Source organism: Phoenix dactylifera, chromosome 3 (assembly GCF_009389715.1).
Source record: "Phoenix dactylifera cultivar Barhee BC4 chromosome 3, palm_55x_up_171113_PBpolish2nd_filt_p, whole genome shotgun sequence".
Classification (NCBI taxonomy): domain Eukaryota; kingdom Viridiplantae; phylum Streptophyta; class Magnoliopsida; order Arecales; family Arecaceae; genus Phoenix; species Phoenix dactylifera.
In genome coordinates, this window is record NC_052394.1 from 3,004,870 (window position 1) to 3,026,981 (window position 22,112).

A 22,112-nucleotide genomic window follows, 5' to 3' on the forward strand; every position below is an offset into this window, starting at 1 on the left:
GGTTTCAGGGAGAAACAAGTGCCGGTTTCGTGTTGCCCTGTTGGTGCCGTGACCGCGAACGGAATTCTCGCCTTCTCCTCTCTTCCCCTTCCCTGCGCTCAAACCCTAATTCTTGTCTGGGGTTAGAAACAAAGAGGCAAGAAAAAACCTAAAAAAGAGACTAATTTAAAGGTACGATACCTTCCCTTCTTGATCGTGTCATGGCTTATGAATTGGGATTTTCTTTTTGTTCTTCTTGTTCCTTTTGATTTTCCATGAAAGGATTCTGGGGGTTGATTATTTGGTTTGACGTTATTCCGTGAAGTTGCTGTTCTTACTTGTTATGTTTGTGAGATATTTTTGTTTCTTTTTCCCCTTCTCTCTTGTTCGGTGGAGCTTTATATTTCAAGATTATTGGCTGTTAATGTGTCAATTGTTCTTCTTCGGTCTCTGCTTGTTAGATTGGATATAATGCATCACAATTCTCGTATTTGGGTTTTATCTGGTGATTGTGTTTTCTTTTGTTTGGTAATTTAATTTTTAGAAAATTATGAGTGAGGGAATTGTTGGCTTTCTTGGCGTCCTTCTTATCTTTAATGATGAAAAGGTGCAACCTTTTTTCTGTAGTTAGGGCCTGTTGCTATCTTTTTACGGTTCTCTTCGATGGGCAGTGATCTTCAATTTTGCAGGCTGAAAAGTTGATCAAGTTGCCTCCTATGTGGTTTGATCTCTAGTGTTAAAAGAAAGTTTTTTTTTTGTTTGAAGAAAAGAAAGTTTAAATGTTAGTTTTGTTAGGATTTTCGAGGGTCAGTATCAAGGTCCGCCGTACCGGTACCGGTCGGCGTACCGGTGGCCGGCCGGACCGGTACGGTACCGGTCCGGTCCGGTACGTACCGGCTGGTACCGGTCCCGTACCGGCCGGTACGCGGTGGTTTCAAAAACCACAGCGCGCGGCGCTGTGGTTCTTAAAAAAAAAAAATCGTACCGGTGCGAACCGGCCGGTTCGCACCGGTACGAGGCCGGTATCGGCCGGTACGGGCTCCGAACCGGTACGCACCCGTACCGGCCGGTTCGGATAAAAAACCGGGAAATACCGGTTTTTTTATCCGTTCCGGTACCGGTCCACGGCCGGACCGGTACGTACCGGCGCCCGTACCGGCCGGTACGGCATTCCATGGTCAGTATTGTTAGCGGACATTGGTCCATGGAAGGTGTTGCTTGATGTTCTTTGGTCAGGTTGGGGTAGTTGGTTGGATACAGGTGTTGCATAGTTGCGATTTTTTTTTTTTTTTGGGTAGGGTGAAAAGTTATCTTGTGATGCTCTGATGATGCCTGTTTGGTGCAGGGAGAAACCCAGCGTGGCTTGAAATTTTCAAATAAGGGTGAAAAGAAAATTTTCAAGTAAGGTGAAGAATTCAGAAAACATGTTAGTCTGAACTTGGTAGAATAGGGTTCACAAAATTTATAAGAATGATTTAGAAAATCTCTAAAGTCATCTTCTGTCTCTAAGTCCAAAATGTCTAAGTTCACTGAAGCGTCTTATTCAATCTCTGCATCTTTTATAATACTACGTGGATTATAATATGCATTACCTTGGTTGGTTCGCTCTGCCAATCATGAGCTTACTCCAAACCAATTTCCAATGGAACTCTAGCATCAGCTGGAAGCTTAAGTGCCTCTGATCCTAAATGCCCGATCTTGTTACCCTAGACGTTGTGACCAAGAATTAATGAGTCTTGAAACTATTTCTACTTCTCAGTTTCTTTTAGAGGATCTTCGTTTCCTTTGATTTCTTCATTGTTCATGAAGCTTTTCACATAATGCTTTTCAAGATTGTTTGTGTAGGACATGAACGCAACATAAAAGCTGGAATCATTCAAAATCATTTGGAAGCTTGATGCTATAGGAAGCTGTTGACTAAATAGGATATTGATTGACCAGCTATTCTATATTCTTTTAGTATAGAAAAGGGGCAAAAACGGTCATTTCTGCATTGAAATTTCTTTTCTTCAGACACCACTTTGCTTCCATTTTCATTGTAGTTCTATTTTCCTTTTTCTAAAAATGTATTATCTAACATGTACATTGAGTAACTTCTTGAAATAGTACTTGGACTTCATTGAAATCTAATTTTATAGTGGCAACAAGGCCAAATGAGGAACCTGATGTGGTGTAACTGTTGTGATAAGTGATGAAACATTCTATTCAAGATATCAGCTTAGATCTAGTAGTGATAAATTTCAATGGAGAAGAAACCTATCGGGTAGTTGTGTATGTGCCCTGCGTTGTTGGTGAAAGCATCTGTCTAGTTGGATTATTTAAGATCAGGGCTGAAAATAGGTCGATATTGTTCAACTGTATGCTTTTCCTCACCCAAAATTGTATATGCATGTATCATTATCTGAAATACAGATAAAGACATGGATAATTTGATAAAGTTCCTTTTTTTAGGTTTTGATATGTATATGGGTATTGAAGTATTATTTAAATATGGATAGCCAGATTTTGAGATGTTTAGCAACCATCAACTTTGCACAAAGATGATACTTTAATCTTGATGATATATTAAAATTTCAGTATGAGTTATATTATTGATTCTGGATTTGCTATTTGAAGACTGGCTTTTTAATATATGTTATTGATTTATCTGACCATATTTGATTTATCTAACTCATTGATATACTCAATTATTTGATTTGTATCTGTTATGTTTAAAGAAATATAGGTATTCCTTGTCTAATTTATATCTGTACATGTTTTTAAACAAATATCGACATTAGTCATATTCATTTTGTATCTGTATTTGTTTAGAACATTATATATGTATCTTTTAGTAGTCTGATTAGCACTTTTTTTATTTATTTATTCACATCCATTTAATATGGATATAACAATCTTTGATTCATATATGATTTGCTGTCAGCCATAGCCTAGAAGTATTTGCTTTCTAAATTACAAGCTAATGCTGGAGGATTCATCATTATACATGGACAGTCACCCTAGTGTGTTTGGAAAATTATATATATTGTACAAATATAAGCGATAGTAGATCAGTTTCTGTCGCCCTCCATTTTAAGCTGATCTGTTTGAAATCAATTATGCAGGTGTAGAGGAATGTCTTTGAAATAAGACCTCATTATTGTGTGAGTTGGATGCCCACTTGATCACTTACACAGAGTAATGTATGTCCGTAGTCCTATAAAATCATATTCACCCATGAGGAAGATTGATGCACTGATGAACAGTAATTCGTGTGTAGACCAAGGCACCACTTATGAACACGTTTTAACATTACATGAATATCTTCTTATCAGCAATATTATTTTTGGACCAGACCCTCCAAACTTGCTTGGTACCACCCTTTTGGTACCTACCTTCTGATAGTTTTTACATTTGCTTTCTTATTGATGTGCCTGTATACTCTATAAAAAGTTAATCATATTGTTTCATTTTTAAGTCCCACAATGACCTGGTTACCTATGAAAACATAGTTACAGACAAAGAGATGACAATTTATATGATTTTTTTAATTTTACCATTAGATGCTTGACATACTTGCCTCTAGGAATGCGTCTGTTCCTCATCTGCCTTGTGATTGGGGCTTGATTACAGTAGAACTAGATTCTGGCTGCTAGGCTTTTTGTATGAATTATAGGACATTGATGGAGAGATAATAATTTGGAGAAGTAAATTGATTTTGAATCATTTAAATACTTCTTGCTTTGAGAATATAAAATCAATGTGGTTTCAATTGTTTATGAAAATTTCATCGACCAGCTCAAAAGAGTGTTCGAAAAAAATACAAACAGCCAATTTCATCATAGCTGATTCATCTTGCAGTTTTCACCTTTAATCTTGACAGAATAGGAGTCCATCTGTTTGGAGTTTCTGTTGATTGTAATGATGCACCTTGTAAGGATGAACCCTCACTTAATATGCAATTGTTACTTAGCAATCTTTTACGAGTTTGAATGACAATTGTAATGCTCGAGCAGAACTATACAAGGTTCATATTCTATGGATAATCCCTGTGTAAGAATGACCCAGAGCAAAGATGATTTTGGTTTTCAACATTGTGAGGATAAGTTCTTTACTATCATGTCTCTCTTCAATAGTTTGAAACTTCCTGTTGTCATTTCAACATTGAAGCAAGAGTAGACTGTGGAAATTCTGGACAAACTATTGATAGTTGTATGCTTTTATTGGCCCTTTATATGATTGGAATTTTGGCTTTGGCTATTTCAGGTCCCTTTTCTAGGTCCATGTAGACTCTTTTGATGGAAGGAATGCAGTTTAGAGAACACAAAGTTACCCTTTTCCCCCTATTTTTATTGAGCAAATTTTTAGATTCAGCTTTGATTGTTCTCTGTCGACAATTACAATATACAGAGAATGTATCTTTATGATGTAGTTATTACACGTGCCTAACATATCCTGCTTGTGGCCTTCTGTTAATTTATTGGGGCATTTGTTTGTGCTTTCTGTCCTCCATTTTAGGTTGACAAGAAACTATACATGCACTGGTCTGATGCAGAAATAGTTGTGAATTTGATGGTTATCTCTTGGATGACTCTAGACCCATTGAGAAACTGGAGGTGGATCCATTATAGTGGGTTCCTCTTCGGCCGAACCATTTTTCCTACAACTAATTGGCATTATTCATGTTTAGTGGGGGAGCTCTGTGTCCTGTTGTGCTGTCACCTGTAAATTAGGATATGCCATGATTTTAGTTGCATCTAATGTTAAGGTCTTTGACACTTTCTTTCATGTTCTTTAGGGATTTACATGTGACTTTGTTTCTTATATACTAAATCTTGTTGGACTCAGAGTTCTTAATAGATATTATGTTTTAAGAGTCTTTTCCTCAAACTTTTAAACTTTATTGTAGTGGAGAAGATTATTTTTAAAAAAATTATAGGGAATAAGTTCTAAGAAATTTTACATACATGCTTCTGCTAGGATTTAAAATTAGCCGGAAATGCTTGAGAGTAGTCAAGTGGAAAATCTCTTATAGTTCGGTGTCCATCTTTTTTTTCTTGAGTATATTTATTTTTCATACTGCATGAACAGCTTAGATTTTGCTCTTAAGAACACCTTGCTCGAATGCAATGTTTAACGATGGTCATAACTCATAACTCATACCCAATGAGGTTTATCTTATTTATTTTGATACAGTCTATGCAAGCCCTTCATTCAATACTTGTCTTATTTTTCATGCTTTCCCTTTGATGAATCATCCTCATGGTGAGCTGTTGAGCCTTGGCCATTTCCAATATCTCATCTACTTTTTGCTAAGCATGCTTATACAAATAGAATATCACATGGACCTGGCATTCTGATCTCTGCAAAGCCAATGCTACGCATCTGGACCCTGAAAAGCATCGGCTTCTTTGTTAACTTCTTAAACTTTCTATTTTGCTAAACCACCATGTAACCTTCACACTACATTTTAAACACAGCATGCCAATTCATTCAACCCTCTTTGTTTCTCTCTGATTTATCTTCATGCTTCTCTCCACTTCTGTACTTGCCAAGAGATAACAAAGTGGACACTGGTATCTGTTTACTGTTGCTGTGTCTTCTTTTTCATTTTTAATCCTGATTAATATTCATGTCTTTGTTGAACTATTTTAGCATCAGTCATCTTCATGCCAAATTGATCAACACTATTTCAGATAAAATCAATGCAAGCAAATAAACAAAGAAAGATAGGATGAAGGTTGACCCTTTGTCCAGATTCATATTTCGTTGGCTCTTCTGGTATTCTACAATGTCCATTGCTTCCTTCTTTGAAGCTCTCTATATGTGGTTCGGTAAATGTCTTTTGAAGAGACACCTCTGATTTTTCTAAATCATTTAGACTCAATGGTCATTAACATTTTTTTTGCAAGCAAATGCCTTGCTTTTTACAGATATCTTACTTTTTCTGATACTGAGTGATTATGGCTTCCTCACAATTGTCGCATGAATCTTATAAATGAACACAGTCCTTGATATGGTTGGTCTGTTTTCTGGGGATCATGCTGCCTCTTATGTCCTTCTATATTAAAATGGATATTTATTTCCAAAAAAATAACTCATTATAAAAGGAAAGACACATGACTACTTTTCAGAAGGGCAGATATTTCTTCAAACATGGTTATGAGGCATGTGTATGACATTCAGATGCCTGGGTGTCTTATCTTTTCTTTAAACAGGTACAGATGCTGCTTCATGCATTCTCAGGTGACCTGAAATACAGTCATTAGACTTGCTTTCTATGCTCATGTTCCCTAAGAATTGGTTGGTTTTGATTAATTTGTAGGTTCATAGGTGAACAATATAAATGTGCCTTTTACGTAGACCACTTCTTGGAAAGTCCTCACATACAATATATCAAAAAAAGGGGTAAATTTGGATCTCTGGGACCTTTTAACTTCAAATTTGGACAGGATCTGTTCATACAGATGTGGGTGGGTAGGTGTGAATCAGCGCTTAATTTCTATTCTTTAGTGGTTATGGATTTTTTTTTGATTTGATAGGTATAGACTTCATTTAGTGATAACATTAGCAATTCTTCTCTGCTTCTTAGAAGTGTGCACTTTTCTTGAGTGGTAAGATCATCGCTCAAAATCAATTGTAGATATCTGGTGCCTTGTTTCTTTTCTCCCTTCCATCAAAGTTTACTGGAACAAACCACATCTTTGTCCCGTCACTATCATCTACTTATACTCCTTATCCTGTCCTGTTTAGGGAACCCGCTACCAAGAAGATTATATTCTCCATAATCTTCTTCGCGTGAACCTATTTTAAGGGTACAATTTTTGTGGTATTCTCATAGATGGTTTCAACTGAACTAAAAATGATTTGCAAGCACTAATTGGCTTCTTTGGACCATATAGGACAGGATTATTTTGAAATGTATAGTTTTCCATCATCAGTGAGATTGAACGGCAGGAATTTCGAGGCTCTACCATGTCAGCCTCTTTCCTGGAGGCATCAGCCTAGCTCGTCATATCCTTGGCTGTTTAAGTGGGGCCTAAACATTGTAACAGCACAAGATGCTCCTTAAAACAGGGTTTATCACATTTTGGGGACTGACTTTGTTATTTCCTCAGCAAGGCATATCAAAGAGTTGAAGTGCAAGTGTCTAGAGATTATGCCAAAGCACATTTGTTTTTGAATGACAAAGGCATCACATGCACACATGCTACATTTCGCAGTGGTGTACCTCCTGGAGATACTATGGGCATATCATTTGCTAATGATTTTTGCCTTGAGATTCTTTGGATTCATTTCAAAGTTTGCTTGTCTATCTTATTGTAAGATAGGATTTCAACAGCCTTCGCAACATTGGATGTGCAATTATTGCCTCACATTGCTTCATGATTCGGCACTTCTATGCTTTAATTTTGGTCAGTGGTTTGTATTAAGAGGAGGGCAGAAGATATGAATGCAATCTGAAGATATTGTTTGACAGATATCATACTTTCTAATAATTAGTTTTGAGGTTTAGCTCTAAGCAGGTGACTGGGACCTACAAAGGGTTGAATGATTTTTCACCAGCTTCGTAGCTCTAAGGCATGCTGCTGATTTTGAGTTGGCACTGCATGATAAGCTGGTTGGTCTTGTTCCAAAGAAGATCTCCAATGAGCACACGTGGGATCACTCACATGCAGTGAAGTGGAGGGAGATGCAATATTTTGGAGGAAATGCAAGATTCTGTCGCTCCAGGTTCAGAATGGAAGACAATAAATGTTATAGCAGTTGATTTTCCAAAAACTTAGCATTTAAGGTTAACTACGAAAGATGGTTCTGACCTTTAGAGGCATGAAAGATTTTTGCATTGAATTTGTAGTCCAATTTCAGCTGGCAATCACTAGATGGCATGCACAGTGTGTTGGTTGGTCTTATTAGGGACTATGTTCTGCACATCAGTAATGCATCTGATTTGCTTGAAGGAAAAGTCTGTTTGCACCATCGATTTTTTCTTTAGGACAATCATTCGAACAGCAGTTCAGTGATGGAGGGAATATAGTGCAAGAGTGTTCGGAATAAAAGACAACATATTTTAAGGAGGAGTACTATGTGCCACTTGTATGGAATCTTCCACGGCTCCGGTAAATTTCATGGGGACATATCTTGTCCTTGCCCAATTTTCATGAAATCCTCTGGCCCTTCAGAAGCTGCAGACTGCTTTTGCCATGTTCAGTCCCCTCTAGCATGCCAAGATGTCTAGGGTTTTGCCTTATACCATATCGTGTTTTGTTCTCCCAAGGGGGCAATCTTCTTTCAGGTGTTACTCAGAGCAGCCTATTCCAATTGTATTAAAGAGGTTTTGGATAATATTTGGAGGGCTTGTTCATATATAACAGAATTGTACTAGTAGAAAGAATAATGTTTTTAATCATTGTCATTTGGTTGAACAATATGTGGAAGCTGATATGAAAAGATATTAAAAAGTTCCAGTTAATATCTAAATAAATAATCATGTATATTTTCTCTATATACTGTTTTTGGCTGGTTATGCAGGTCCACTAGGCATCTGCAAGTGGGACTCAAGAGGTATTAGCGTATGCACATTTATCTGTTAGTGTTATGTAGTATGCTCATATGTTTGCATTTCTGAACCACTCAGTTACTCAAATATGTTCTAGTGGTGTAATATGTATAGTTGAGAGCATAAATTTAATTTTCTGCCCATTTTGGTGGAATCATCTAGCATAGAGACAGATATAGTTGCAGTTATCCTCTGCTTTACTTTGGGAATGGCTTGTTTTGGTCTGCCCTCTGCCTTAAGTTTATGCAACATTGACCACTGAATGTCGATGCTGTTAAAGTGACCTGCTACAACTATGCTATGGTAATGTTCTGCTCTTTGTTTGTTTTGGCTTTCGTAATGTGAAACAGCTGTCATCATAATTGTGGAATGGAGCTTTTGGAGTGTTGTATGGTAGCAAGTGATTTGATCAATTCGATTGAGACTTATGCAATAAATAATGTAGTTTTCATCTCATCAATAAACACTTATTTTTAATTATTGTCACACTCAGTAATCTGGATAGATAAAAGGAAGTTGGTGAAAGAATATTCCAGACTAGATGATCTTGACTCTCTTTTTTATGCTTGTCAGACATTTGTTCAGAAGATGCTTCTATCATATTATTGGCAATTTACATCTCAAGGATGAGTGAAACAACATTATAGATGCAATATATAATATAAAATGCAAGACTTCTTTGGTTATGCATGACCAACCACCTCCATCCACTTAAATTATATTATTTGTTTTCTCAATTCAAATTAATCAAGGACTAGTTTTTTATTTCTTTGATGGATGAAATCTGGACTTAACATATATATAATATATATGCTTATCTTATGGGAAACTGCACCTCGTTTTGATGATTAAATGTGTGAAACTTGACTAACAGTAGGTACTAATGCCATAGTTTTTTAAGCCGAATTTGGGGATTTGAAATCCTAAACCTTATTGTGTTTGTATATTAATTTTGAGAAGTGGTTAGTAACTTCCGTGTCTAATTTTTCGGGTAAAAAAGAAAAAAAGACTAACATTTTTTCATATCAGAACTAAATCAGACCTCGAAGTTTGTTCAGATTTATGCAGAAAGTGTTTCTGCATATGATCATTCACCATGTGCAGGAGTGTGTTTTAAGCCCCTGATGGTAGAATATCAATAAGATCCAAGGAAAGATGCGAGTGATTTCAAAACTTTTATTCAAGGTATGCCGTCTCGGTACCGAGCCCCGTACCAGTGCCACTCTGTTACTATATCGGTATGCCTGGTACGGTGTCTGGTTCGATGTACTGAGTGTTGGTATGCCTCCCGTATTATGTATCAGTATGGTTCGGTATGGTACGGTACATCTTCTACCATCCGGTTTAGTACGATATGATATACCTTGCTTTTATTATTTGTGAAAATATGAGAAGCATATATGTTTTCTTAGTTTCTTCTGTTTTCAACATTGAAAACCTCTTAGCTACTTAGCTATGTACCGAGGAAGCCGCCTTCCTACATATTTCCCAAAAAAGTAAAAACAGAAAAAAATATTTAGAAAGAGAAAAAAGAGTTAGTTTGCCACCTTATGGCTGACCAGCCTGGATCCCCCACTGCATATAAATCGAGATAGGCTTCCACCATCATTTGAAATTTATGCTAGATTGACTCCTAATGGATCACCTATAATCTTTTAGTCTTCCCACAACTGACTTGTTATCAAGCACAAAGTGTTCTAGATAAAGTTTCTCCATATCCATAGTGATCAAATTATACTAAAGTGGCGGTCTTCCTCCAACTTCTTTCTTGGTTATTATCCACACCAAGGAATCTCCCACAAGATTTTGGGTTTTCCAAACCTACTGTGCATTTGCATGTGCATCATAGACTCATAATCTACCTTCAAGTGTTAACCAACATAATCTTTTGATCAGAGCCCTGTTGTTACTGTTTTAAATTTATTTTTTCAGACAGAAAGTCCAATCAGGTTGTCTTGTTCCTTTAGCACCCCCCTCCACCTACACCCCCCACAAAGTTTCAGTTAACTTGGCGTTGGCATCAAGCAACAAATACTTTACATGTTAATAGTAAGGAGTGCTACATCTTTGGTTGTTTGCTTGAAAATTTAGTCATTTTAAAGTCCAAATGTTAGTTTTATTTTATTTGGCCAGAGTATATATTTGAAGACAAGAAAAAATTCCTTAGTTCTTCTTTCCTAAGTTCTGCACAAAGATCCATATTTTTCATAGCAATCGATGCATCAATTTGCTAGATAATAAGAAGTAATCCCAATATCCCATGGTACTTTATAGATGTTCCTGCTTGCTGCAAGGTCACCCTTGTTTTTCATTACCCTTGTTTTTCATTTGAGTCTGATTCACCAGTTTGTCAGCTGATATATGTAACGACATATTATGTGGTCTAGTGTTCAAATGCAGCTCAGGAAGGTCTTTGTAGCTGGATATTTCATTCCTAGAAAACTTTAAATGGTTGAGGATGCAGGATTAATGATCTACAACAACTTTATACTGCTAGGGGATGAAATTATTATCTTGCTGCTTTTAGAGTTGCATTTGGATAACAATTTCAGAAAGGAACTGCTGCATTTGGATATCTACACTTCTTTTAAGAAAGGAATTGCTCATTCTGCTGTTCATTTTGGGAATGAGCATCATTCTATGCTTTTCATAAACTACTGGCAGAACATCACCAAATGATTCTGTACGACCTGAGGTATGTGCTTTTTTAAATTGATTCGACTGGATTAAGCATTTTTCTTTCTTTCTATCTTGGGGTAGGTGCAGAATTGGTAATTAATATCACACACAACCACACTTCTTGCAGGTACATGTTCCATTTGGTTTTAGTTGGCATGGTGTATGAAGGTGTCCTACTGAAAATCCAAAGTTGATAGGCTTTTCTGTGCTAGGCAATTAAAATTAGGAATCAGATCTTGCACAGTTGCAGGACTGTTGAATAGGAAAAGGATGATTGTTCCTGCGCCGTGTTCAATTTTTTGACTCTTGTGAATGATGTATATAGGTGATAAGTACAGTTAGTGATCTGGAAGGAGGTTGTCCCATGGGTGATAGTGAATAGTTTGATTTGGGATCAGATCCGTGGATGACTGCTTATGTTGATTGATAAAGATCTTGCTAGATATCAATGTTAAAGAATTCTGATTGTCTTTATCTTTTACATGTAGCCATTACTTATTTTTCCATGTTTTTTTTCTTCTTAACAGTGGATTGATCCCAACAGTTTCATTCTATAATTCCCAATGATAAGTTTTAACTATTTTATTTTTTTCTTTTTAAATTTTGCAGAGATTTTGAACACTAGCAACATCTAAATGGTGCATAGAAGTTTGTCCTATGCATCCCAGCCATCACATATGGACCATACCTATACATGGAATCATCAAAATCCTAATCCTCGAATGCTCTTAGGTATGGTTTTCACTTCCATGCATTCATAATTGTTGGGTCCGTATGTAATTAGACTCAATTACTAAAAGCTTCCGCATTTAAAAATTTGATTTGCAGGACATAATTCTTTTATGCCTTCTATGGATAATTCAGCAACCAGTGGAGTAAATTCCATGGCTCATAACATTGCACCAAGAACAAACGGCCATCCCGCATCTAGTTTCAGTCTAGAATACCTGAACTACAGGGCTGCCAACCCACTAAAATTTCAAAATATGCATTCTTCACCTGCTGGCAGCTGCTTTAGATTTTCACCAAATCATGCCCCACATATGCCTGGCTACAGTCGACCTATAATGGGGGATGGTTGCAACACAGTTAATCCTCAAATTGACAATAGAAGGGTGTCATTGAAAAGGAAAAGCCCAGAGATGCCCCTGGTTGCTGAGAGACCGAATGTTGGTGGATATTATTGTGCTGGAAGTTCTTCCAACTTTCCCATTTCTTCTGATTATTTACAGGCGAAGCCTATTCCTGTACCTCAATACCGGCCTTTGAATTCCACATACACAGGCCCCAACTATAGGAGTGACAATCTCTTGAGTGTGGGGGAGGGACCTCAGAGGAATGTAAGAAGTCGACATAGTCATACCTTCCATTTAGAACACAATCCAGCTGGGGCCTATCCATCAAGTAACATGCCTCATCATTCAAGTTCAACTGCGAGCATGTCTGGTCCGAGTATGGCAGAGCAAGGGAGCCAAACTCATGTGTCTGGGACTCCCCAAGGAAGGATTTTGTTTTCAGGTTTTTCAAACTATAGTATTCCTGATTATTGTTTTCATGTTACATCTATTCCTCTGTTTTTATTATATTTTATTTTTAATTATTTGTTTATTGATTTATACTTGACTTTGGGATTGCAGATAATGGCTACTACAATCATGAGCTGAACCAGTCCCTTGGGCGAAGCAATATTAACAATGGTACTGCTGCAATGAATGCAGTGTACTATCCTAACACTATTAGAAATTGGAGTTGTCCTTTGCCAAATCTAGTTGTTCCTCCCCCACAAGGCATGGTACCAGGTCAGAGCAACTATGATCAAAGAATGACTCTCAATAGGACTGTTTCTAGCCACCCGCTCAGGTTTGCAGCCACATCTTCAGAGGGTGGAGTGACATTGCAAGCGGAAGCTGCTGTGTCTTCCAGACAATCAAGGCCGTTGCCTATCATAGGGCATAGTGGTAATGTGAGGCGTGGGAGGGCGAGGAATTTATATAACACATTTCATTCTTCATTCAATGAGGACAATCCCCATGATAGATGGGTATCTGAGGTGGGTTTTATTATTTGTCAAACAAACAATTTTCCGTGTCATGTAATATGCAACATGGGAATTACATTTTTATTGCAGGGTATCGTTATGATTGACCAGTCAATGTTCTATGACCCTAGCGATCTGTTTGATCGGTATAGAGACATGAGACTGGACATAGACAACATGAGCTATGAGGTGTGAAAGTTGTTTTCTTTTTCCAAGTTATTCTATCTTGCACTCCATAATTCTGGACTAAAAATACTTGGTCACTACAGGAATTACTTGCTTTGGAAGAAAGCATTGGGAATGTCAGCACAGGTTTGTCAGAAGACAGGATTTTGGCATGTCTGATAAAGAGGGTACACTGTTCTAATCAAACTCATGATGACCAGGAGGAAAGAAGCTGTGCCATTTGCTTGGTAAGATTCAATAGATCGCTTCATCAAGTGTAGATACGTTTGCATAAATCAAACTGCTTCTACCATATTCTAGGATGATTTTATTTGCTCGATCTTAAGATAATCTTTAGTTAGTTTGTAACTAAGATGTCTTGTGTTATGTTGTTTTGTCAGGAAGAGTATAAAGATAGAGATAACCTGGGGAGCATGAAATGTGGGCATGACTTCCATATAGGCTGCATCAGGAAATGGTTGGAGATAAAAAATGTTTGCCCAGTCTGCAAAGCCTCTGCATTGGAAGATATTTCAAAGGAGAAACAAATCTGTCCTTTCTAATTAATCTCATGCTAGTCACCTTATTATTTTCTGCTTTGCTTTGTAAATATACCGTACCCAGGGGCATGGCATACTTTGGCGTCTGAACAAGACAATTCTTTAAATTGACATCTGCTTAAAAAATTTGATTCTCATTCATTTTAAATAGATATATTGTATATGAATTGGCATGTGACTCCATGTCCTTGGGTACATCTTGAGCATCTATTTGCTGGGGTTTTATCAGATGAATTCTGTATTATTAGCAGCTGGGGACAAAATAAACAATTAGAATGCCAAGCAATTTACTGTTGAACGAGCAAAGTCGGTAAAAGCTAGTTGTTTAGAAAGTTCTGAGCTCCCTGGAATGAAGAACCAACTTCAATCTTCTGAAGTTTAAGCACTTCGGATGGGTCACTGTGATGGTTGAAATGTTGGGAGGCTGGAGATGGGTTCGAAGACCCGCAGAATAGTCGGGAGAGAGGATGATTGTGAAAGCTACTGCATATTTTGTTGTCTTTATCATGGTTGAAACAACTGCAAGGTTTAGAAGCACCAGGAAGTTCCAATATATATGCACAGTAGAAGTATTTCTTTGTAGTAGCTTTTTAGTTGGCTTCATGACTAAATAATAAAAATTTCGCATGAGGATCATCGAGTTGCACACCTTATTTATCATGCATGCAAACACATAGAAGGACGACAGTTTTTAAATATGTACCTTTGTGTTTACGAAAAAGATACATATTTCGAGCATGCTTTATGACCTATCATTTATTATAGAAAGTCTTGCTCGGTAACCCAGTCCTTGGAATTGCACGAAGAGTCACCGTCTCTCTTTACATGAGAAAATTAGTTAAATTTAAAGAACCAATATATTTCATGGTTTGGTCGTGACGGTTTGGAGTGATGGACAGTAATGCAGTCCAACATCATAATACAATAGCAGAATTCTGGATCACCTTTTCCAATAAATTATTGGAATCATAGATTACATGCATATTGAAATAGATTGATGCATGCAGAGAAGATAAGAGAACATAAAAAAATAAGTGTTAGGGGAAAAACCCTAAGTCATATATCCACAGAGGCGCTCGGCCGAAGAGCGCCGACCGAAAAGCTGCTCGGCCAAGAAGTGCCGACTGGAAAGCCACTCGGCCGAAGAGCGCCGACCGGAAAGCTGCTCGGCCAAAGGATGCCGACCAGGAAGGCACTCGACTAGAGGGCGTCGACCAGAGCGCGCGCCAAGAGGTGCCCCACCCAAAGCTGCTCGGTTAGAAAGTGCTGACCAAAGACAGCGCCAAGGCGCTCTGCTAGAAGGTGCTCGCCTAAAGGGCGCCGACCATGAGTACTTGAAGCAACCCCGCCACAGGGCGCCCCATTGGGCGACCAGCTCGGTTCGGCACTCTTGCCGAGCCGATGCCCTAACCAAATGTTTAACCTCCGCCTAAAGTCCAAGGGACTGACAACTCCTACGGCTTGCGATCTGCCACTATCTCCAAGCCATCAAGGTATAAGATCTTCGCAGGTATTCGGCACGGCCTGCCATTAATGCACGAGACTCTCTCAAGTCTCCGATGCACTCAGTCATTTAATGAACACGGCCCAAGACGATCTCCGGATCACTGAACCATCAGAGCGCATGGCTCTACCTGACCGCCGGTTCATTCGGTAATAAATGCACTTACCATCCACAGACCCCAGGCCCGCTACGGCCGGCGGTTCAACCACTCCAACAGGTCCGATCGACCGTGACAACTCCCTGGTTCCGGTCTGATTCGGCCTTATTTTCCACCACGCCATTAATGGGCCAAATCGTGCCCAATTATCACATAACAGGACAAACCTCATGTCACCACCCAGGTAACCGAATTCTCCTATAAAAGGGAACCTGGGGGGAAGAGGAAAGGGGAACTAAAAGCAAGAGAAAAAACCCGGAGCTGGAGAGAACCCTCCTAGACCGGGGGAAAAAGGAAGAAAACAGCACAGACACAATTGAACACAAGATTCTGTCTTCTCCACATACTCTCTCCCCTGCTCTCTCCACATACTTGCCCCCTCTGACTTAGGCATCGGAGGGCCGGCGCCGGGAGGGCCGGCGCCGGGGAGCCCGCCACCGGCTTTTTTGCAGGACAGGACTGGACGCATCACCCCTCTTCGGACGCTCCCACGCCCCCCGGCGGAGGACGCAGCCAGCCGGCGCACCGCCGTCCGCCCCCTGCAGCAGCGGAGCTCCTCCTTCCCCGACTTCGCGGTGGCCCCCGGGTCCAATTTCCAGCAACAGTTGGCGCTAGAGGAAGGGCCCGAGTTCGCTACCATGAAGCTAAGAAGCAAAGGGGCTTCCAACGCCTCTCGACGTCCTCCACCAAGCCCAGAATGTTCCGTTCGGAACTCACCACCCCCGGTTGAGCCAGCACCTCAAGTTCAACCGGAACAATTTGATGCCCTGGTGCAGCAAGTGCAGGCGTTGGCTACCGCCGTCCAAAGTTTGCAACCCAGGGGCATCCCAGCAGCACCGCCTCCCCCGGCTCCAGTTCAACCGGAGCCCCCTACAAGCGGGCTTCCTCTTCGAGGTCAGGACTCTCAAGTCCAGGCCTCCCTCTGGAGAGAGCACCCAGTCAGAGATCACGGAGGCTGGCCACAGCCTTCAGAAGCCGAGTCGGTTCCAGGGCAACCTGCACCCAGAGGAACCGCTGTAGCGATCCTCCAGAATGATGAACTCGACAAGAAGGTCGAAAAGCTGGAGCGCCAAATCCAGGCACTCCACGGGAGAAAATCGGGACGTAACGGCGACTTCGAGTTCAATACGAAGTCGCCCTTCTCCCAGGAGATTGAAGATGAACCGGTTCCCCTCTGGTTCAAGATGCCCCAGGTGGAGCCTTACAACGGCAAGGCAGATCCCTTTGACCACCTGGAGAGTTACCGGGTCTTAATGGCCCTACAAGGAGCCTCGGAAGCCATGATGTGCAAGGCTTTCCCGGCGACACTCCGAGGACCAGCCCGGCTTTGGTTTACCGGGCTGAAGCCGAGTACTGTCTCTTCCTTTGAGCAGCTCGGCAGACAATTTGCTGGCAACTTTGCCGCCAGCCAGCCCCAGCGGCGGACATCTGACTCCCTCCTTGATATCAAACAAAAGGAGGGAGAATCCTTCAAGGAATACTTGGACCGGTTCACCGCCGCAACATGGGAAGTCCGGGAGCTTGACCAGTCAATCGCCATGTCGGCGCTGAAGACTGGAGCCCGGTCCTACAGATTCCTCTTCTCGATTGAGAAGAATTTCCCAGCGGACCTTACAGAAATGTTCGCTCGAGCCCGGAAGTATGCCAAGGCTGAGGAAGCCGTGGCCGTCAGGCGGGGCGGGACCGAGCAGAACCCCAAGAAGAGGCGCCGTGAGGAACGCAGCCGACCCAGAAGCCCGTCTCCACGACGAGCTAAGAATCCGCCCCGCCTGAAAAGTTCACCCCGGTTGAGAGGACCGCCGCAGCAGAGGTCACTCCGCCCGAGGTTCCCACTGCAGGCCCGTGCACCTGAAGGGAGGTATGAAGAATATACTCCTCTCAATGCTCCTCGGGCTGAAATCCTCATGGAGATTGAGAGTCGGGATTGCATCCGGCTCCCCCCTCCAAAGCCAGACACCAGAATCCGGCGTGATCTCCGGAAGTATTGCCGTTTTCACCGGGATCACGGCCATGATACCGAGGATTGTTATCAGCTCCGAAATGAGATCGAAGCACTCATTCGCCGAGGGGTGCTTGATCGGTTTGTACAAGGCCGGCGTGAAGGAAAGAAGCCAGCCGAAGGAGCAGCACAGCCTGAAGGTTCTAATGCCAACAGGCCCATCGCCGGCGTCATCAACACTATCCGAGGAAGGACCTCGGCTGGGGAAGCCTCAGGGGAAGGAGCCTCCTCGAAGCGCCCGCGCACCTCTGAAGCCATCTCCTTCTCAGATGACGATCTAGAGGGAGTCGAAACTCCCCATGATGATGCCATGGTCATCTCCATGATCATAAATAAATTTGATGTAAAACGCATTTTGGTTGATAATGGAAGTTCGGCGAATGTTTTGTATTTTGATGCTTATTGTAAAATGGGGATGACAAAAGAACAGCTACGGAGGATGAATGCTCCGCTAGTTGGATTCACTGGGGATTCAGTCCCAGTAGAGGGCGAGATCGACCTTCTGGTCACAGCCGGGCTCGCCCCTCGTGAAAGTACCGTGGGTATGAGCTTCCTTGTGATACGCCTGCCCTCGGTTTACAACGCCATCCTCGGAAGGCCAGGACTCAACGCCCTCCGAGCAGCGGTCTCAACTCACCACCTGCTGATGCGATTCCCCACCAGCCAGGGAGTCGGTGAAGTCCGAGGGGACCAAATGGTGGCAAGGCGATGCTACCTAGCGACCCACGAGGCAAGACGACCAGCCGAGGTGCCCGCCCCAACGACTGACCAGCCCTCAACTAAAGTTATGGAGGCACGGGTCAACCCCCAGAAAGAGCGGGTGGAGCCTGGTGAGTTGTTAGTTCAAGTTCCCTTACGAGAGAACTTTCCCGAGCTAACCGTGCAGATCGGCTCTGGCCTCGGCGAAAACGAGAGGAGTCGCCTCGTCGACTTCCTACGGGACAATATGGATGTCTTCGCTTGGTCGCCTGTAGATATGCCGGGGATAGACCCGGAGGTCATGGTCCACCGGCTTCAGGTGAAGCCGACCTGCAAGCCCGTGCGGCAAAAGAAACGAGGCGCCGCCCCTGAACGACAACGAGCAGCGGCCGAGGAGGTCGGCAAGCTCCTTGAAGCCGGTTTCATCCGGGAGATATCCTACCCGGAATGGCTCGCCAATGTGGTCCTCGTCAAAAAAGCTAGCGGAAAGTGGCGTATGTGCGTGGACTACACCGACCTGAATAAAGCCTGCCCGAAGGACAGCTTCCCACTTCCCAGCATTGACCAGCTCGTGGACTCCACCTCGGGTCACGAGCTGCTGGCATTCATGGACGCCTTTTCCGGATATAATCAGATCCGCATGGCGCCAGAAGACGAGGAAAAAACAGCCTTCATCACCGACGGGGGAACCTACTGCTACAAAGTGATGCCATTCGGTCTAAAAAATGCCGGGGCGACTTATCAAAGGCTGGTCAGCCGGATCTTCAAAGACCAAATAGGCCGAAACATGGAGGTCTACGTGGATGACATGCTGGTGAAAAGTAAAGCGGCGCAAGACCACATAGCCGACCTCAATGAAGCATTCTCCACACTCCGAAAGTACCAGATGAAGCTCAACCCAGCTAAATGTGCATTCGGGGTCACCTCCGGCAAATTCCTCGGCTTCATCATTACACAACAAGGAATCGAGGCCAATCTAGAGAAGATCCGAGCCCTCCAAAGGATGACGCCTCCCAGGACGGTCAAGGAGGTACAGCGGCTCACGGGCCGAGTGGCAGCCCTCGGGAGGTTTATCTCCCGCTCAGCCGAGCGCTGCCTTCCATTCTTTGCAGCCCTCAAGAAGCCGAAGAACTTTTTGTGGTCGGACGAGTGCCAGCAATCTTTTGAAAAGCTCAAGCACTTGCTGGCTTCCCCTCCCCTACTCACGAAGCCTCAACAGGGTGAGCTCCTCTACTTGTATTTAGCTGTCTCCCCTGTAGCAGTAAGCTCGGTCCTGGTCCGAGAGGAGGGAAAACTTCAGAAACCGGTGTACTACACCAGCCGGGTCTTAAGGGATGCTGAGACCCGATACTCCAAGCTTGAGAAGACCGCCTACGCTTTGGTCATCTCAGCTCGGAGGCTCCGACCCTACTTCCAAGCTTACACAGTAGCTGTGCTGACTGACCAGCCGATCAAGCAGATCCTGCAAAGATCAGATCGTGCGGGTCGGATCACTAAATGGGCCATTGAGCTTGGGGAGTTCGACATTGAGTACCGGCCCAGACCGGCGATCAAAGCACAAGCACTCGCAGACTTTATAGCCGAGTGCACCATACCAGATGAGGTCGAGCCTGAACCTGAGCCACCGTTGGAACAGACCCCAAGTTTGACATGGACTCTACATGTCGATGGCTCTTCAAACTCGGGGGGTAGTGGAGCAGGATTTATTCTCACCAGCCCGGAGGGGGTGGTCGCCGAGCAGGCCCTGCGCCTCGAGTTTTCTGCTTCCAATAATATGGCGGAGTATGAAGCGCTCGTCGCCGGGCTTAAGCTAGCCAAAGAGCTAGGAGTGAAGGACTTGAAGGCCTTTAGTGATTCTCAGCTCGTCGTCAACCAAATTGTGGGCGACTTCGAAGCTAGAGACCCGACCATGCAGAAGTATCTCCAGAAGGTACGGGATCTCGCCTCGACCTTGGACTCTTTCCACATTCAACATATTGCCAGGTCGGAGAATCTCAGGGCCGACCAGCTATCAAAGCTGGCGTCCTCTCGCATGAGCGAGCTTCCCAAAGAGGCAGTCCTGGAATATCTCCAAAAGCCCAGCACAGACGAGCCCGAGCAGACCCTCTGCACCGAGCTCGAGCCAAGCTGGATGGATGGACTCATCAGCTATCTGCAAGACGAAACCCTCCCCGCTGATGTACGAGAGGCTCGCCGAATCAAGCGCCTCGCCACCTGATACATACTATACGAGGGAAAGCTCTATCGGAAATCCTTCACCTCTCCCCTTCTCAGATGCCTTCGCCCAACGGAAGCTAATTATGCCCTGCGCGAAGTCCACGAAGGAATTTGTGGAAACCATCTGGGAGGACGAGCCTTGGCCCATAAAATTCTGCGCCAAGGATATTATTGGCCGACACTCCAGAAGGATGCTATGGATTTCGTCCAAAGATGCGACCGGTGCCAAAGGAACGCCAATGTTCAGCGCCGGCCCTCGGCTCCTTTGACTTCTATCAGCTCCCCTTGGCCTTTTGCCCAGTGGGGAATTGACATCCTCGGGCCATTTCCTCTGGCCACCGGGCAAAGGAAGTTCCTGGTCGTCTCCATCGACTACTTCACTAAGCAGGTGGAAGCTGAGCCCCTCGCCCGGATAACCGAGCAGAAGATGCGGGATTTCGTTTGGAAGTCCATCATTTGCAGATTCGGGCTTCCCCGCATCCTTATCTCTGACAACGGTCGCCAGTTCGACAACATCCATTTCAGAGAGTTCTGCTCCGAGCTTGGCATTGACCACCGCTTCACCTCGGTCGCGCATCCTCAGACAAACGGAGAAACCGAGGTAACAAATCGTACTATTTTGCAGGGTCTCAAAACCAGGCTCGACAAATCCAAAGGACAATGGGTCGAAGACCTATACAATGTCCTGTGGGCTTACCGGACTACGTTCCGCGTCCCCACCGGCGAGACTCCCTTCAACCTGACATATGGGACGGAGGCCGTCATTCCACTAGAGATTGGGCTCCCCTCTCCAAGAGTCGAGCACCACGATGCTAGCTCCAACTCTTCGCAGCTCAGAGGCAATCTCGACTTGATCGAGGAAACAAGGGAGGTCGCCCGAGTGCGTATGGCGAGGTACCAACAAAAGACAGCTCAGTACTACAACGCCAGGGTCAAAGTCAAATCTTTCAGACCAGGGGACCTTGTCCTAAGAAGAGCTGAAACCTCCCGACCAACTGAGCGAGGGAAGCTGGCCCCGAATTGGGAAGGACCATACCGAGTCACGCGCATTCGCCGGCCCGGAGCTTATCAATTGGAGTCTCTAGATGGGACTCCCATTCCGCGGAGCTGGAGCTCTGAAAATCTCCGCGTGTACCACCAGTAGAACCCTAAGGGGTCCCTCATTATTCAACCACTAAATTCCGTTCTATGAATTTCACTCTATGAATTTCATTTCACGATAAACTGATGGTTTGCGGACTTATTCCGAGCTCACCAATTTTCTTGATTTTTCCATGGCATCAGGTTTATTCTTCTTCCCTAACCACGGTTGGGATGCCCTGATACCTCGGGATGGAGTACCTGCGTGGACTCCCTGAAGATGTCCGTGAGTTTATGGTGCGCTCTCCATCAGCGAGCTTGGCTCGTTCTCCTACCCTGGCCACGGTCAGGATGCCCCGAGGCGTCGGGACGCCCCGGTTACCGGGAAGCTCGAGGCGTCGAGACATGAGTAGCGGTCCTCTCTGACCGGACGAGCTCGGCTCGTGCTCCATCGATTATTGAGTAGCGGTCCTCTCTGACCGGACGAGCTCGGCTC

At 43.3% G+C, this 22,112-nt stretch overlaps 1 protein-coding gene across 9 annotated transcripts; it reads left to right on the forward strand.

The window, feature by feature from the left end:
* Positions 1-14,143, forward strand: LOC103709679 (probable E3 ubiquitin-protein ligase HIP1). 9 transcript variants are annotated; one of them, XM_039124285.1, is made up of 8 exons: positions 1-171; positions 3,084-3,161; positions 11,807-11,929; positions 12,026-12,715; positions 12,835-13,247; positions 13,326-13,424; positions 13,505-13,648; positions 13,802-14,143. In XM_039124285.1, the coding sequence occupies exons 3-8, from the start codon at positions 11,833-11,835 to the stop codon at positions 13,961-13,963; spliced, it is 1,605 nt and encodes a 534-aa protein (XP_038980213.1). In that variant the 5' UTR covers positions 1-171; positions 3,084-3,161; positions 11,807-11,832; the 3' UTR covers positions 13,964-14,143. The 9 variants fall into 9 exon arrangements, with proteins under 9 accessions (XP_038980213.1, XP_017698913.2, XP_038980209.1 ...); XM_017843424.3 differs by lacking the exon at positions 3,084-3,161 and adding an exon at positions 10,906-11,213; XM_039124281.1 differs by having other exon boundaries at positions 3,084-11,929.
* The last annotated feature ends 7,969 nt before the right edge of the window (positions 14,144-22,112 follow it).

What these genes read in the sequence shown, in the direction of transcription:
- LOC103709679 (XM_039124281.1), top strand. Translation starts at nt 11,833, where the DNA reads ATGGTGCATAGAAGTTTGTCCTATGCATCCCAGCCATCACATATGGAC. An exon ending in AGGAAGGATTTTGTTTTCAG is followed by an intron (nt 12,716 to 12,834) that starts GTTTTTCAAACT and finishes TTGGGATTGCAG; the next exon opens with ATAATGGCTACTACAATCAT. An exon ending in GAAGCTGTGCCATTTGCTTG is followed by an intron (nt 13,649 to 13,801) that starts GTAAGATTCAAT and finishes TTGTTTTGTCAG; the next exon opens with GAAGAGTATAAAGATAGAGA.